Source organism: Melanerpes formicivorus, unplaced genomic scaffold (assembly GCF_026170545.1).
Source record: "Melanerpes formicivorus ecotype bairdi unplaced genomic scaffold, bMelFor1.0.p_v2 SCAF_41, whole genome shotgun sequence".
In the NCBI taxonomy this organism is placed as follows: domain Eukaryota; kingdom Metazoa; phylum Chordata; class Aves; order Piciformes; family Picidae; genus Melanerpes; species Melanerpes formicivorus.
This window is the reverse complement of record NW_027142393.1, coordinates 749076-765416: the sequence shown is the minus strand read 5'-3', so window position 1 is coordinate 765416 and position 16341 is coordinate 749076. Positions and strand designations below refer to the sequence as shown.

Genomic DNA, 16341 nt, shown 5'->3' with positions numbered 1-16341 from the left:
CAATTAAAAATTGCTTGTAGCTTCTATTAGCTGCTTTACATCTTTACATCATTTGCTTCATGTTCTAGGAGCTGTGGCTGCTTAAGCTTTAACACTGTCACTTCTGGGCAATCACAAAAGGATGTGTGATTCCCTAAAGATTGGAGATAGGCCAAAAGAGAGCTACAACCAAGCAGCAGCCAGCATCTGAGCTTTTTCCTGTTCTATGTACAGAATTATGGGTCGTAAAAGAGGATAATTGGATAGTATCATGGGGCTGCTTCGGAATCTCACCGTTAACTGTGTGGATGTGGACTGGTCTGTCTCCTTCCAAGTCAGTTGCAGGATTGGCTATTTAATCTTCAATAACATACCTTCAGAATTCCTGGGTACAAATTGCATTTCTTGAAAACAAAAGCACTTTATGTTGTGGTTTTTAAAGACTGGACATTAGCTGAAGTAACACCAGTGTGGCGCTGCCATAAGCACAGAATATTTATGCCAGCCTCATACTTCTCTAACCTTCCTTTACAACCTTTACACTGTTCTCTCTTTCTCAAGCAAAGATGTGCACAAGAATGTTTTTCTGCTGCAAGAATACAGACATGATGTGCTGTGGTCGTCATCTGTGTCATTTTTGTAAGGATCTTGAGGGTCTGGCCCCTGTAGCCAAAAGGGGCAGGTTTGTGTGGTGGGATTGTTGATAAGCACCAAGAGGAGTTGTGTTAAAGGAAATGCAGACATTAGAGAGGGATGCTGTTTGTCAGTCAGATGTGAAACATGGGCTGTGAGGTGTAGGGAGGAATGGAGAATTTGCTGGTAGCTCTTTATGTAACAACAGCAAGTTGTACTGCAGGATTTCTGTTGGCATGAATAAAGTATGATGACCCCAACATAAGGACAGTTCCCTAAAGGATCCAGATGAAGTTGATTATTTTCCATAGAATTCTCTGTGATAATAAATATCAGTTGATTATTTAAGGATTAGCTAGATGTGAAACTTTGGGGCTTTGAATTCTGCTCTGGGGAGACATTTTGTGTTAGTTGTTTGGTTTTGTCCTTGAGGTTTGGAGTCTACATAAAAATCTAGGATAATACTTATAAACTGATATATCTGATTTTAATAGTGTATGCTGAATGAAGGGAAAAGGTTGAAGACCTCTGTGAAGCCTCTATACCTGGCTTTAGTCTAAATGAAGATTGCAGCAGTGGAAGAGAATTCAGTAGCTGTAGGGCAGATGACACGCAATAATAAAACAGAAGTGTTGAAGCAGTGTACTAGGGGAAAGGGAGGGTTGTGGTTTGGTAGGGAGCTGTGCATGCATAAGAAAACAAATGTCAGCCCATGCTGGCTTGGGTAATAACCATCAACAGAAATAAAAGTCCCTAAGCCAGTGGTGCTGTGTTGCAAGCGAATGTCAGACCTGCTACGCATGCACGGACTGGCACCGGTGTCCCTCAGGTTTTGCACCGTCAGGGAAAGAGAACCCGAGGAAGTGGTGGAAGAATAGAGAAATACCCATTTTAATGATGGAGAGACTACAGAGGAATAGCTGCAAAATACATGAAACAAATCTGATGGATCTAAGGCACTTTGTAGAGGAATAGTAATTAACTTCTGTTATATAACTTTAGAAATCCTCTGAGGAATACATTTAGATGAGAACAGAGATCACTCGGGAGTCGAAGCACATTATGCAGGGAAATTTATGCTTATGGAGGACTTTTTTCTTTCCAGATTTAAATTAGAAAATAGACCCTGTAATTCTTGTAAAGGATCAGAGGTAATAGACAGCAGAACTCTTCAGCAAGTAACTGAGCCAGCCGGAGGCACTGCTGGTGGAAGTTCTCATTAGTAAATAGTGAGTAAACTTGGAAAGGGCTGCTCAGAGTCTGGTTGTGCATTAAATGAGCACAGGTCCTATCCCTAAAGTGACTCTGTTTGAGAGATAATTGTTGAAATAGTTATTACATCTCACACTTACCTGGGAACATAAAGCTGCCTCTAGAGGAGACAGTCTGCTTTGTTTTGTTTTGTTTTCTTTTAATTCAGAGAAGACCTAGAGTTGCTTGCTTAGATTTATGGTGCACGAGAATATTTTAGTTACCTCTGCAATATATTTTTGACTTGCATTAAAGCAGCTCTCACTCCAGTATCTCCTCAAACACTGGCCATTGTTCAAAGAGAAAGACAGACTTAAGAAAGTATGACTAGTCTTTTCTTGAAGTGCCTCAATAAATAATCACTGTTTCAAGTACTCTCCTGCTCCTGTTATGAGAACTGAAAATGTGAAAACTTGCAGAGACAAGGTCACTGAACAGTCTTAGATCAGTGGTGTAAACTTTCTGTAGTCTTCAAAAGGTCTCTGGGCCAGAGATGCCTCCAGAAGAATTCTCTTCATAATCTAAAATGAGGTAAACTCCTGAGCTCAGGATACCACTGATCATCAGGAGAGATGGTAGAGGAACGAACTTTGGATTTTGCAGATGTTACTACTCAGGCAGCAAAGTAATACTTAACCTGCTTGCTGAATTCCTAGAGTGCAGCTCAGTTATTTTTGGGACTGAAGTACGAAAGAAGCTTTAGGCAAAATCTTCAGCAATTTGCAGCACAGTTGGGATGTTGCATTTGGCTTCCAGTCTGCTTCAGCTGCCAGCTCCAATGACCTACTGAAATGGTTATCTGCTGAGTTCCCATGTCCCTAGCTACAGAAGGCAGCTGCAGATGATGCAGTTGATGTTCTCAAAAAAAAAAAGTTGCTTATGGAACAGGCTTTCAGAGTAGTTGTCTTTTTGGTTCCTCTCTCCTCACCACCCTGAACTAAATACCAGGTAGAAGTAATTAATGAAGGACCACTTTTAGGACAGCCTGGAAGATGATCTTTGATTAAAGCCCTCAAAGCCTAAGAGAAGTGACATCATAATCTATGACTTTTGAGGAGGAGAGAAGAGGAGGAAGACTTGATTTCACAGTGGCTTCTTCACCCTTTTCTGTGGCAGTGTTTCAGTACAGTCAGGCTATAAAATAGAAGATCTGATATTCAGTATTGGGTGCTAAAAGCCAGGAAATAGAATAGAACCTTTTATAAGTAGCATGAACACTTAACTGTGACCTTAAAAGCTGCCTTGGGACCTGTAGAGGTTTCTCCAAGACCCTTCAGTTGTTTGATTTGGCAGAAGCAAATGATATTAAAAGTGCTAATGAACATCCACTGCTTTATAACAAGGCAAACAGCTGAGCTCAGCCAGGCCACTGAATAAATACCTGCTAATAGGTGGTGAACTTAGTGAGATCCAAACACACCATGGCAGAGGAAGCGAGTTTTACATCAACTACAGTCACCTTCCCTGTACTTTGTAACTGAATGTCTGAGTCAAACTGAGAAGGAGGGGAGAGTGAAAACAGAGAAGTGATCATATAGGAGAAATGAGATGATCCTCTGATGTAGAGGCTCCCTTCTGCATCATGTCTATACAGTCCACAGGAGAATGCAGCACTGAGTCTAGCTGGATACCCCTGTACTGCAGACAAGTAGCAGCTAATTGCAGCTAAATGCAGTTTAGGTGTTTCTATGTGCTTCATAAACTCATTCTCAACCACTGTTTTGTAAAACATAAGACCTTTTGGACTTTGTTAGCTCAGAACTTAGAAATGCATCATATGTAATGTTTCATAATGCTGTGCCTAGCTTGGTTGCCTTGAGTAATGCAACACATTGAGAGGCTGTTGTGAGGGGACATGAGTTTAGCTGACTGATCATTGAGTTCTTGTAGTGATAGGTAAGACTCTTCAAGAAGAACAAGGTACAGTTAATTATGACATGTATTTAGAGTATGTTGGAAATGAAAACAGAATGCTTAGGAGTAGCTGCACAAGCCACTGATGTGGTTGAAGCCTGTTTCAATCATGTACCACTAGAGAAGAAGTTTCAGTATTCAGTCTCAGTCTTAATTTTGGTATTTATTCGGAGTGGAATTTCAGGACAACTGTGAGGATTACAACTAGTAAAGGAAAGAGCCAGACTCTGCAGGATAGCTGACATGAACATGTGAGGTGATCTGAGTGTTTCTTGATTCTGATGGAGAATGCAGATGTTTGAGGTCTTGGCAAAATACAGTCCAGAATAAGCTGCTGAAGGGTAGTTAACAGGACTCTTTGGAAACTGAATGCCCTTACTTCCTTCCTCCTAGGAGAACTTGGTTGTCAGCATCAACTACACAAAACTCAGGTTTTACCATGAAGCACTTGACAGGACTTTGAGTTTATCAAGTGCAAAATTCTTCACAGGGAGAATCTTGAGAAGACCTTTTCTGACTTCACCGTCCCCTCCACTCGCTGAGAGTATGGTGCTGCTGGAAATTGCTTCAACCTGGTTCTCAAATGTATTGTGTCACTCTAAGCTCTATTTTAAACCAAGTGAATTGGTGGAGAAAATTCTGTTCAGGTGAAGCCTGAGCATTTCCTTGAGGGGGAAAGAAAAGAAAGTCAAGTAAGGTTGAACTAGATGGATTTGATAGAGAGCTGTGTGCTATTTGCAAGCATTTACCAAATTTTAGAGCTGGAGCTTGGCTTTGCCATTGTGTATTAGTTCATGGTGCTTTCCAGGGAGGGTTGGTGTAGAGCTGTACAGAGACTGTTTAAACGCATGACTCCTAGCTGTGCTGTTGAAGTGGATGTTGTCAAACAGCAGGTGTATGCTTCCTTCACGGAGTCTGCTCTGGAGTCAGAAAAAGGGAATGTAGGAAGGGAAGTTGCCCAGCAGTGAACTCCCTGTGTGCCCTGAGGGAGAAGATGCCCAGCTCAGCCCAGTGTCCTTCCTCAGCTGTGATTTTTAGGATGTGCTTGTTCTCTGAAAGCCAGGAGAAGAATTTGTGTAAGGCTTTGCTTAAACCCACTGGGGAGAAAACCACCAAAGACAGAAATGGCTTCAAAGTGCTGAAAGGTGTGAATTATTTTGACATGAATGGATTCAATGCTAAAAGAACAAACCAAACAAACTTCACTTAACCCAGTCTTCCACATAAGAATATGACACAATGTATATTGTCTTCCTCCACTTGTTACTCAACACAGATGTGCTCTTGTGTGTTAGATATTTGTGTTTGGTGCAGGCCCATTTGACACTGGCTCCACTTTCTTTTCTGTAGTAACAGGGGGTATCACAGAGGAACAATTTCAGACACATCAACAGCAGTTAGTTCAGATGCAGAGGCAACAGCTTGCTCAGCTGCAGCAGAAACAGCAGTCTCAGCATTCCTCACAACAGACACATCCGAAAGCACAGGTAAGGCCTCTGTTGTGTGTTGGTGTATGCTGGTTGCTGCTTTTGGCTGCTGACTGTGTTGCTCACCCCTCTCATAAGCTAAACAGAGCCCTCCAGTCAAGAGGTTACATTTTAGAGGGGGTGTAGCATGCTTTACTCAAGATACTTTTCCAGTTTGCTGTGTTGAGTGTGCCCTGAAGGCACCTTGTCAGAGAATCATAGAATGGGAGGGGATGGAAGAAGCCCCAGAGACTGAGTCTGACTCTACTGCCAAAGCAGGATCACCTAGGGCAGGTCACACAGGAATGCATCCAGATGGGTTTTGCAAGTCTCCAGAGGAGGAGACTCCACAACCTCTCTGGGCAGCCTGTTCCAGGACTCCAGCGCCCTCACAGTGATAGGAGTTTTATGCTGTAGCTGGGACAGATACTGCTTTCATTTTTCTCTTTCAGATGAGATCCTTTTGGTTTTGTTTGTTGGTTTGCTTTAAAGTTACATGTCATGACTGCATTCTGAAAGGAAGAGCCTTCAAATCTGTGTAGGTTGTGTCCTCAGAGCTCCAGTCAGTGCAGGAATAGCCAGTGTTCTATCAAGTCATACTTGTGAACTGTTTTTATCCTCCTCCTTTGTATAAGTGCTCCAAAGAGACTTCTTTACTAAAACTGCTTCATGAGGTAATCTGTTCTGTTATGAACAGATGCTCAATGAATACTAAAAATTGGTAGCTTCTGAGAGGAAAAATGTTGGTTTGCATATTTAATGTGATTCGTTCCCCCTCATCATAGTATCAGTCAGGGTTGGAAGGGACCACAAGGATCATCCTAGTCCCAACCCCCCTGCCATGGGCAGGGACACCTCACACTTACAGCAGGCTGGCCAGAGCCTCATCCAGCCTGGTCTTAGACACTTCTAGGGATGGGGCCTCAACCACCTCCCTGGACAACCCATTCCAGGACTTTACCACTCTAATGGGGAAGAACTTCCTCCTCACACCCAGCCTGAATCTTCCCACCTCCAGCTTCATTCCATTCCCCCTAGTCCTATCACTCCCTGAGATCCTGAGCAGTCCCTCCCCAGCCTTCCTGTAGGCCCCCTTCAGACACTGGAAGGCCACAATGAGGTCACCTGGGAGCCTTCTCTTCTCCAGACTGAACAGCCCCAAGTGTTACCACTTCTAAAAGAATGCCATTTTCCCTCTGTAATACCTTGCAAGAGAAGACGATATTTCTCTGTTGATCTTAGATTTGTTAGTTAGTTACCAGCAAAACATAAAAGCTGTTGCTTCCTTTGAGTGGCTTAATTCTGAAATTGCCTGTGCTGTTTGCCCCTTCCCCTCTGTGTTGTGGTTGTTTAATCAAGGATTCTGTATTGGTGGTTACTTTTGTAGGTGTAGAGGCACAATATTTAAACAAAAGAGATTCATTCTGGGTTTTTAAGTCATTTCCTCAGGTAATATCAACTGTAGTTGCAGAGTGATACATACCACCATTTCAGGGTGCCTTCCCAGTGCTTGCCATTCTCTCAGAGAAGCTGGGCTAACAGAGGCTGTGTGCTGCCAGAACACAGTGGGCATTTGCTGTGGTACAGACTACTCCATGAGAGTTAAGGTGCCATAACTACTGAAAGGTCTCCAGACTTGCAGTTGCAGGGCGATTGCTGCCTGGAGATAGAAGACAGAAGTAACTTTAAGGCACAGTTGTTTTCTTAAAAGAGGAATCTTGAACACAGTCATAGAATGGTTTGGGTTGGAGGAGACTGTAAAGATCATATAGTTCCAACCCCCCTGCTATGGGCAGGGCCATTTCCTGCTAGGTTGCTCACAGCCCCATCCAGCCTGGTCTTGGACGCTTCCAGGGAGGGGGCATTTACTGCTTCTCCGGGCAATCTGTTCCAGTGCCTCACCACCCTCGTGGTGAAGAATTTATTCCTAATGTCTAATCTAAATCCACCCCTTTCAGTCTGTAACCATTAGTCCTTGTCCTTTCACTACACTCCATGACAGACAGTCCTCCCCAGCTGTTCTGTAGGCCTCCTCTAAGTACTGGAAGGCCTCTGTGAGGTTCCCCCAGATCCTTTTCCAGGCTGAACCAAGACATCATCAAAGTGGTGTCGTGCCAAGAAGTGCATTTGCTGTGGAGGCTGAGTTGGGCAACACTTACTCTGCACTCACTTGGGTGCCCATTTTCAAGCTCTCATCAGGCTTGTGATGTGGAAATACTTAATGTTATGATAAATTTGATTACATTTGGATGATGTGTGTGTTTATGTGCTGGTAATTGTGTGCATTGCAGCAGTCTTAATGCAGTAATTTATTTTCTAGTTGGCTATTAATAAATGTACAAATGTGTTTGTGTTGTTTTGCTTCCCCCAGGGCTCCAGCACCTCTGACTGCATGTCTAAAACACTTGATTCAGCCAGCGCCCACTTTGCTGCATCCGCAGTGGTCAGTGCCCCCGCTCCAAGCCGCAGTGAGGTCCCGAAGGAGCCAGCCACCAGCCACAACAATATCAATGGTGTTGTCCAGCCTTCAGGTGATGATTGCTTACAACTCCTGCTCCAGTCTGAGCCCAGACTGAGCTCTTCTCTAATTTCTACGACCCTATTTAATAAACAATAAACATTTCAAACATACTGATCGTGGTACATGAACTATTGTTCTCTAAAGCTCCGTGGTGCGTTGGCATGTGGGTTGGTGCAGTCATAAAACCACCGAGTGCCTTTTCTTGGTTTGTGGGCTTTTATCCTCTAATGATCTGTTAAGATGAAAAGCATAAGCAACAGCACTTTAAAAACAGTGTGAATGTGTAGTTAAAAAAAAAAATCAATTGCTTAAAACATGGTTAAGTACTTTGAGGTGGAAAGAGAAAAGTTGCCACGCTGTCCTAGGTTGGTGCCTCATCCCTGCAACCATTCCAGGTCAGGTTGGTTGGGGATCTGAGCAACCTGCTCTAGTTGCAGATGTCCCTGCTCACTGCAGGAGGGTTGGACTGGATGAGCTTTAAAGGTTCTTTCCTACCCAAACCAGTGTGGGATTGTTTTTGGCCATTATCTCACTTGTGTATTCAGATTAAAACATGACCAATTAACTATGGTTTAATGGCCATAGTGATGTTATGTCAGTGCTTGGACTTGATGATCATAGAGGCTTTTTCCAGCCAAAACAATGCAATGTTTCTCTTTCTAGCAGTTCTTCTGAAGCTACTGTAAGTTTCAGGTCTCACTGCATTTGAGATTCCTCCCAGATAGAGGTGGAAGTGTAGCCCTTGGCATGCACCATGTTGCCCCCACCCCTGCTCCTGAACCTGCCTTGTTAGGGGCCAGCAGTGGCAGGGGTGCTGGTGCAGGAGCCATGTTGCTGAGAAACAAGTGCTGTTTGCCATGTGACTGCCATAACAAATGAAGGGCTTTTAGAGTAACTCCTTGTTTTAACAGCTAATGATGTGATTAGTTTTATAGACCTTCTGCCAGGCTGGGTTAATGATAATATGAAACAAATAGAGGGAGAAAAAACACGACTGAATAAAATCAATACACTGGAACAGTTCCAGGAGAGAGGAAGAGCTCTCTGTGTTCTCTAAGATGCTATCTGGGAGGGTGCTGCTGGAGGGGTGTAGGATCAGGCTGGTGGCAATGCACCATGCTGATGGAAAGCAGGGTGTTTTCAGGGACAAGAGACTGAGGGCAAAGGTATATAGTTCCTTTGCCACCAAAGCTGGGGCAGTGAATAGCTGGGGTACCATGATGAGCTCTGAGAACCTCTGGTTTGAATGTACACTGTGAAACCTCAAGTTTCCCAGAACTCAGGAGTGCAAACAGAGCAGTGCAGCATAATCTGAGAGGAGTTCTCTGCTTTGAGCCTTAGATCTCTAACTTTGCTCCCCACAAGCTCTTTATGCTGCCTGCAGAACAAGGTAGGAGGTGAGGAGGTGTCAATTTGGTTCCACCATTGATCTCTGAGGCTGCCCAACTCAGTTTACTTCTGTGGGGAGTGTTGCCCTTTGAATTTAAAGCACCTAAAATGAGGTGTGTGGAGAGTTGGTCATTGTAGAAGTCTTTTGGCCTTACAGCAGCATCTTTCACTCTCTGATCTTGTGAATGCAAAGCCCCACAAACTATTTCTACCTCCAGCTAGAAAGATTTGTGATCTGCTGCTGTGCACTTTGAATTAACAACATTTCTCCTCTCACAGGAACTTCTAGAACTTTGTACTCCACCAACATGGCTTTATCATCCAGCCCAGGGATTTCAACTGTACAGCTCGTAAGGACAGTGGGCCACACCACCACAAACCACTTAATCCCAGCCTTGTGCACAAGCAGCCCTCAGACGCTCCCCATGAACAATTCTTGCCTGACCAACGCCGTGCACCTCAACAACGTCAGCGTTGTCTCTCCAGTCAATGTGCATATCAACACAAGGACTTCAGCCCCATCGCCAACAGCCTTAAAACTTGCCACAGTTGCTGCCAGTATGGACAGAGTGCCAAAGGTAACTCCTAGCAGTGCCATCAGCAGTATAGCAAGGTGAGTCTGAAGAGGACGTTTTGCAGATGAACCGCCGTGTGATTTGCCCTGGATTTAGGCACCAGTAGCTTTGGTCAGCCTCCATTGTCTTTGAAATAGCTGCAGTTTAACCCTTCTGATTTGTCCCTTCACATGCTGCACTTTGGGATAGATTCCATCAAACTCTCCTCATGTTCTCCCCACAGCTCTCTGTACCCATACTGTGTTAGATACTTAGAATCACAGAATCCTTTTGGTTGGAACAGACCTTGAAGCTCAGCAAGTTCAATTATGAATCTGCCAGGTCACCACTTAAGCATGGCCCTCAGCATCACATCAGTGTGGCTTTTCAATCCCTGCAGGGATGGGAACTCCACCACTGCCCTGAACAGCCTGGTGCAGGCTTTGACAACCCTTTTGGGGAAGAAATTGTTCTTCATGTCCAACCTACACCTTCCCTGGTGCAACTTGAGGTCATTTCCTCTCATCCTGTTGCTTGTTCCTTGGGAGAAGAGACCAACCCCCAAAGGCTCCAACCTTCTTTGAGGGAGTTGAGAGCCAGGAGGTCTCCCCTCACTCTTGTTTTCTCTAGCATTTATGTCAACAATGAGCTGTGTGCCAGCCTGCAGCATACCTGTACAGCTGGATACTCACTCAGTGAACAGCAGCATGATGATTCTGAGATGCTTAGGAGATGGTTGACAGGAGTGGCAGGAGCTTGCAGTTGGCTGAGCCTTCTCAAAATGACAGTATCTGGGCTTTAAGCCTGTGCTGTATGATGTTTACAAAAAAGAAGTCACATTTGTTTATGAATCAGAAAAGAAAAAAATGGCTATTAGCAAATGTGCCTTATTATGTCATAATGCTTCTGGAGAGGTTAAAAAAGAGCTGGGGGGGCAATGCCATGCTAAAATGAATAGATTGAGATATTTTTAGGTATTTTCAAGGTATTTCTTGAGGTGTTTGTATTATTTAAAGGTGGTTTTTTAGGTATTGCTAAATTAGCAGTCGTGCTTGAAAGCATACTTCTGTATCATGAGTGTATTTAGTCAGAGAGGTGTGGAAGGCTACAGAGATGCTGAGGAGCCTGGAACATCTCTGTGAGGCAGAAAGGCTGAGAGCCCTGGATCTGTTGAGTCTGGAGAAGAGCAGCCTGAGGGGGGATGGTCTCAGTGCTCAGCAAGAGCTAAAGGGTGGGGGGCAAGAGAATGGAGCCAGACTCTTTGCAGTGGTGTCTAGTGAGGACAAGGGGCAATGGGCACAAGCTGGAATCCAGGAGGTTTTATCTGGCCTTGAAAGTGTGTTTCTAGGTTATGTGTTAGGTTTCTCCCTGATCCTTGGAACTGTAAAATCATTTTGGTTGGAAAATGCCTTTAGGGTTATCAAGTCCAGCCATTCTCCCTGATCCTTAGAACTGTAAAATCATTTTGGTTGGGAATGATTTTGAGAGTATCAAGTCCAGCCATTCTCTGACTCTACCAAATCTGGTGCTGAGCCTCGGCACCACATCTCTGTCACTTTGAAACCCCTCCAGCGATGGGGGTTCAACCACCTCCATGGGCAGCCTGTTCCAGTGTTTGAGAACCCATTCAGTCAAGAAATTTACATAGGATATTACATAGAATAAACCAGGTTGGAAGAGACCTTCAAGATCATCGCATCCAACCCATCAACCAATCCAACCCACCTAAACAACTAACCCATGGCACCAAGCACCCCATCAAGTCTCCTCCTGAACACCTCCAGTGATGGTGACTCCACCACCTCCCCAGGCAGCCCATTCCAATGGGCAATCACTCTCTCTGTATAGAACTTCATCCTAACATCCAACCTAAACCTCCCCTGGTGCAGCCTGAGACTGTGTCCTCTTGTTCTGGTGCTGGCTGCCTGGGAGAAGAGAACAACATCCGCCTGTCTACAACCTCCCTTCAGGTAGTTGTAGAGAGTAATAAGGTCACCCCTGAGTCTCCTCCTCTCCAGGCTAAGCAATCCCAGCTCCCTCAGCCTTTCCTCATAGGGCTTGTGATAGCCAACTTAAACCTCCCCTGGTTCAGCTTAAGACCATTCCCTCTTGTCCTGTCAGGTGTTACTAGGGGGAAAAGACAGACCCCTGACTGACTACATAACCTTGGGGGTAGCAGCTGTGTGAAAGCAGGCAGTGCCTGTGAGAAAGGATCAGAGGAAGCGCTGCTGTCCCAGCTGTAACCGTTGCCTGTTTCTGTTGTTGCAGAGAGAACCACGAACCAGAACGCCTGGGTTTAAATGGCATAGCAGAGACCACAGTAGCCATGGAAGTGACATAACCTCAAAGCAGCGTCCCCACCTGTGCTAATGGTGTGCTCCTTTCTATTCCAACTGAATGCAAAATGCAGCACTCTCTGGATCACAGAGAACTCAAATGGACCTAAAATGGACTATGGTTATATCGTGTATTAAGTCGATATATAATGTAAATTTTGTAAAATTGGGGAAATCACTACCTTGTAAAATAGTTTTATTTGTATCATCAATATTATTTCTGTTACTTGAATAGTAGATATTCATCATCATGCTTTTGCACTTGAATTTGCAACTGAATGGATTAAACAAAAAAAAAAAAAAGAAAAAAGACAAAAAAATAATTCTTTAATGGGATCATGAGCATGAAATGGGATCCTGCATCACTTGTTTTAACTATTTATTTTGCCATGTTTACATTTTGTATCTTGTACAAATAAATCCAACTTTGTGTCTAAAAAAAAAAAAAAAAGGAGGAAAAAAAAAAAGAGGAGAGAGGAAAAAAAAAAAAGGAAAAAAGTTAAAAGATTCATAGCTAGGAGACAAAAAAAAAAAATCTTGTAATTTTTTTCTAAAGGAAATGTAAAGTTTTCACTTGGTTCATTTTTTTTTTTTTGTTTCACAATTTGACTAGATGGACTTTTTGGTAAATAACTCTAGTGGCATTTCACTGTCCAATATGAAGTTCAAGGCAAAATAGTATTTTCTATTACTGTGCAGGGGGTGGGGGGGGGGAAAGGGATGGATCGATACATGCAAATTTAATGTAGTTTAACTCACTTTTTTTTCCATATATTTTGAATGTATATTTCTATTTATAATACCAGTTTATAAAAAATAATTACACAGGAAAAAAAAAAAAACCACAAAAGAAAGAAACAAAAAAGGAGGAAAAAAAAAGAAAGATTAAAAAAAAAAGGAGGAGGAAAAAAAAAAGACAAAAAAGGAGAGGGGGAAAAAAAAAAGACAAAAAAGGAGGGGAAATAAAAAAGACAAAAAGGAGGGGAAAAAAAAAAGACAAAAAAGGAGGGGAAAAAAAAAGACAAAAAGGAGAGGGGAAAAAAAAAGACAAAAAAAGGAGAGGGGGAAAAAAAAGACAAAAAGGAGGGGGAAAAAAAAAAGACAAAAAAGGACAAAAAACATTAAAAAAAAAAAGGAAAGAAAGGAAAAACCAAACCACACACACACACACACAAAAAATCACCAACCAACTGACTAGGAAAATTCTGCATCTAGCACATGGCCAAGTGTGCAGAGCTGAGCAAATTGTCAACCTGAGGACGTTGTGTCGGCAGGCTGCGTGTTCTTAACCGGCTTTCAAAGTGTAACACACCACCTAAAAGGATATTTTACCAGGTATGTATTGCATTATATATCATTGCAATAAGGAACTATTTGGATGTCTAGCTATCGAGCCATCCCGGGTGGTGGGGGCGGGGTGGGGAGGGAGGGTTGTGGCAAGATTGTCTTTTCCATTCTGGCGAGTTTTCCTGTGGCTCCAAGGCAAGTAACGGGTTGGAAAAAGTCTGACTGTAAGCGTTGGACACCTTGGTAGTGTAGTGTTTTAGTGACTTTTTTTATACGGTTCTTGTACATTAGATACGTGTAGTGGTGTTTCAGAATGTTTGTTTATGCACTAGTTCAGACAACTTTCCCTGTTACTTGTTCTTGATAAGTGAAAACTGCAGGGAAATAAAAATACATATCAAAACATGGACATGGTGCATACGTGGTTATTTCACAAGGTGCAAGCAGGGTGAGCGTTAGAGCCCGGCAGGCGTCTTTTCGTAGCCTCATAGAATGGTTTGGAAGGGACCACAAAGATTCATCTAGTTCCAAGCTCCCTGTCGGGGGCAGGGACACCCTCCACTAGAGCAGGTTGCTTAAGGCCTCTTGATGGTTTTGGCCAAAGCGTAAGCACCTTTTCCCCAAAGATGGCCCTTTCTGTGGTTATCTGCTGTGGCAGGGGAGGGATGAGCTGCTGGACCCGAGGCAGAATACAGAATTGACCGGGTTGGAAAGGACCTTTGAGATCATTGAGTCCTGGCAGTAACCAGCACCAGGCAGTTTCTTGTTCTGCCACGCAAACATCAGGTGTTCCTTAGGGGGAATCCTTTGGATTTTCTGCTGTTTGGTTTTCCACCTGGAATTTGGATCACATTTTTGTATTTCTTGTAAATCATTGAATGGCTGAGGTTGGAGAGAACCTCAGGATATGGTCTGGTCCAGCCTCTTTCCCCCTGAGAAAGTCAAGAGCTGTTGGCCTCCTATGATGCAGTCAGTGTATTTTTCCTCTTGGCTTTTCATATGAAGAGCTGTTTTGAACCCAAGCTGTGTTTAACCGTGGTTTTTGTCTTACATTCTGTAAGTTAGAAGTTCTGACAGTAAAAAACGCAGAGCTTTAAATACCAGCAGCTTGTCAGGAACTCGAGAGGGCTACATTGATCTATTTTTTGCTTAACTAATGTTTTATTTCCTATTCAGTGTGAAGTCTGCAAAGAGAGACGCTGATAGATTGTAGCTGTGTAGAGTAGCCAAAGGAACCCGTGGCATGGCACTTGTCCCTACCTTGGTCAGGAGAGGTGTGATGGCTCAGCACTGGGAGAGGCACCTCTGCAATAGCCTTTCTGCACCAGGCCTCCACTGAATCTGCTGCTCCTGACAGATTGTTCTCTCCGTGTGCATGATCTCTTCACCTGTGTCTAAGGTTTGCTTTCCTGGGTTCCTTTCCTGGGATAATTACAACCTGTGTAGGCTGAAGGATGAATGATTAGTTTTTAATCTTATTTTATGTAGAAAGCAGAGTTGTTGCAAAATTAAGTCTGAAAAAGAGGAAAAGATGTTAACCTCCTTGGTAAACAAAAATAACCTTGCGTCTCTGATGCAGCCCCAAAACCCTTTGGGAGGTTTAGGGACAATGTGAAATCACTTCATAGGGTAATCACAGAGTGGTTTGGGTTGGAAGGAGCCTTAAAGTTCATCTAGTTCCAACCCCCTGCCATGGGCAGGGACACCTCCCACCAGACCAGGTTGCTCAAGGCCCTATTCAGCGTGGCTTTGAACACTTCCAGGCTTGGAGCCTCCACAGCTTCTCTGGGCAACCTGTTGCAGTGCCTCACCACCCTTGTGATGAAGACTTTCTTCCTCATGTCTAATCTGACTTTCTTCCAGAAGCCATCACCCCTCATCCTATCACTAGCTTTGTTCTGCAGGCTGAAAGCTGTACCCTTAGCAAACAGCAGCAGCCAAGCTCTGGGGTACAGACTCTTCTCACAACATCAGGTTCATGGGAAATTGGACCCAAAACATCTCTGAAGTTGCTGTGTGTCCCTGATCTTGGTGTAGCCTAATCCTCCTAATTGCTTCAAAAACTTTTAGCTGCAGCTCTAACTTCTAATGGATTGTGGAAGAGTGTGAGGTGGAGCAAAGGATTCCATTAGCTGCAGGGGCTGTGATGGGAAGTGTGCTGGCTGCTGAGTGAGCAGGGTTAGCACTGATGCAGCTTGCTTCAGAGTAGAACTGTGAGAGTCATCTGAGAAATTTCTAGCTATTAATTGTGAGCCTCCAGTGAGGAATAGTGCTGAAATCCTTATTACATAAAGAGTCAAGGAAGGGAGTGCTGCTGGAAAGTCTACTTCCTCCTGATGCTGGTGGCAGTGGGGAGTACCAGCGACTGAGCTGGTTTTGTGTGATGAGGATATGGCCACCTTCTGGAATTCCCTTTGATGGACATCATGCATGTCTGCAACAGCATCTGAATAGTGACATCTGCTTTACTACATGTTGGGGAGTGTTGTTCAATAATACTGGGGAAGGCCTTGAGTAAGCTGGTCTAGTAGGTGGTGTCCTTGTCCATGGCAGAGGCTTTGGAACTGGATATTCTGAGGTCCCTTCCAACCTAAATCATTCTGTGATTCTGTGATACTGGACTGCATCTGTCATGTGCAGAGATTCCCTTTAAATATCACCCCAGAAAATGCTGATTAGTCTGCTGCTGCTGTTGATCTATTTAATCTACAGATTGACTGGAGTTTGGTACATGTTTAATAGTAGGCATCTTGTTTCCAATTCTGCTGCAGGGCATTCCAGACAACGTCTAGACAACATCCTATTCTCCTCACAACTGTCCCTTTTCCTTCCCCCTCCAGGCAGATTGTGTGTGCAGGTTTCCCCCACCCCATGAACATCAAGACTGTTACTGTAGCCCTTTGGGTTTTCCTGAGACTGTGACTTTGAGACTCCTTTTCCTTCCCTTGTAGCCCCTTGTCCTGTCTCCTTGGTAGAGAATCACAGGAGTGTTTCCATAGGGTGAGTTTCGA

The 16341-nt window shown here is 43.8% G+C and overlaps 1 protein-coding gene across 2 annotated transcripts in view; it reads left to right on the top strand.

The window, feature by feature from the left end:
* Positions 1-13739, top strand: part of EPC2 (enhancer of polycomb homolog 2) — a 53494-nt gene extending 39755 nt beyond the window's left edge. For both annotated transcript variants that reach the window (XM_068158685.1, XM_068158684.1), the window contains 4 exons: positions 5128-5264; positions 7615-7774; positions 9433-9766; positions 11976-13739. In XM_068158685.1, coding sequence (XP_068014786.1) covers positions 5128-5264; positions 7615-7774; positions 9433-9766; positions 11976-12048 — 704 coding nt within the window. In that variant the 3' untranslated portion in view covers positions 12049-13739. The remainder of the gene's footprint in view (positions 1-5127; positions 5265-7614; positions 7775-9432; positions 9767-11975) is intronic.
* The last annotated feature ends 2602 nt before the right edge of the window (positions 13740-16341 follow it).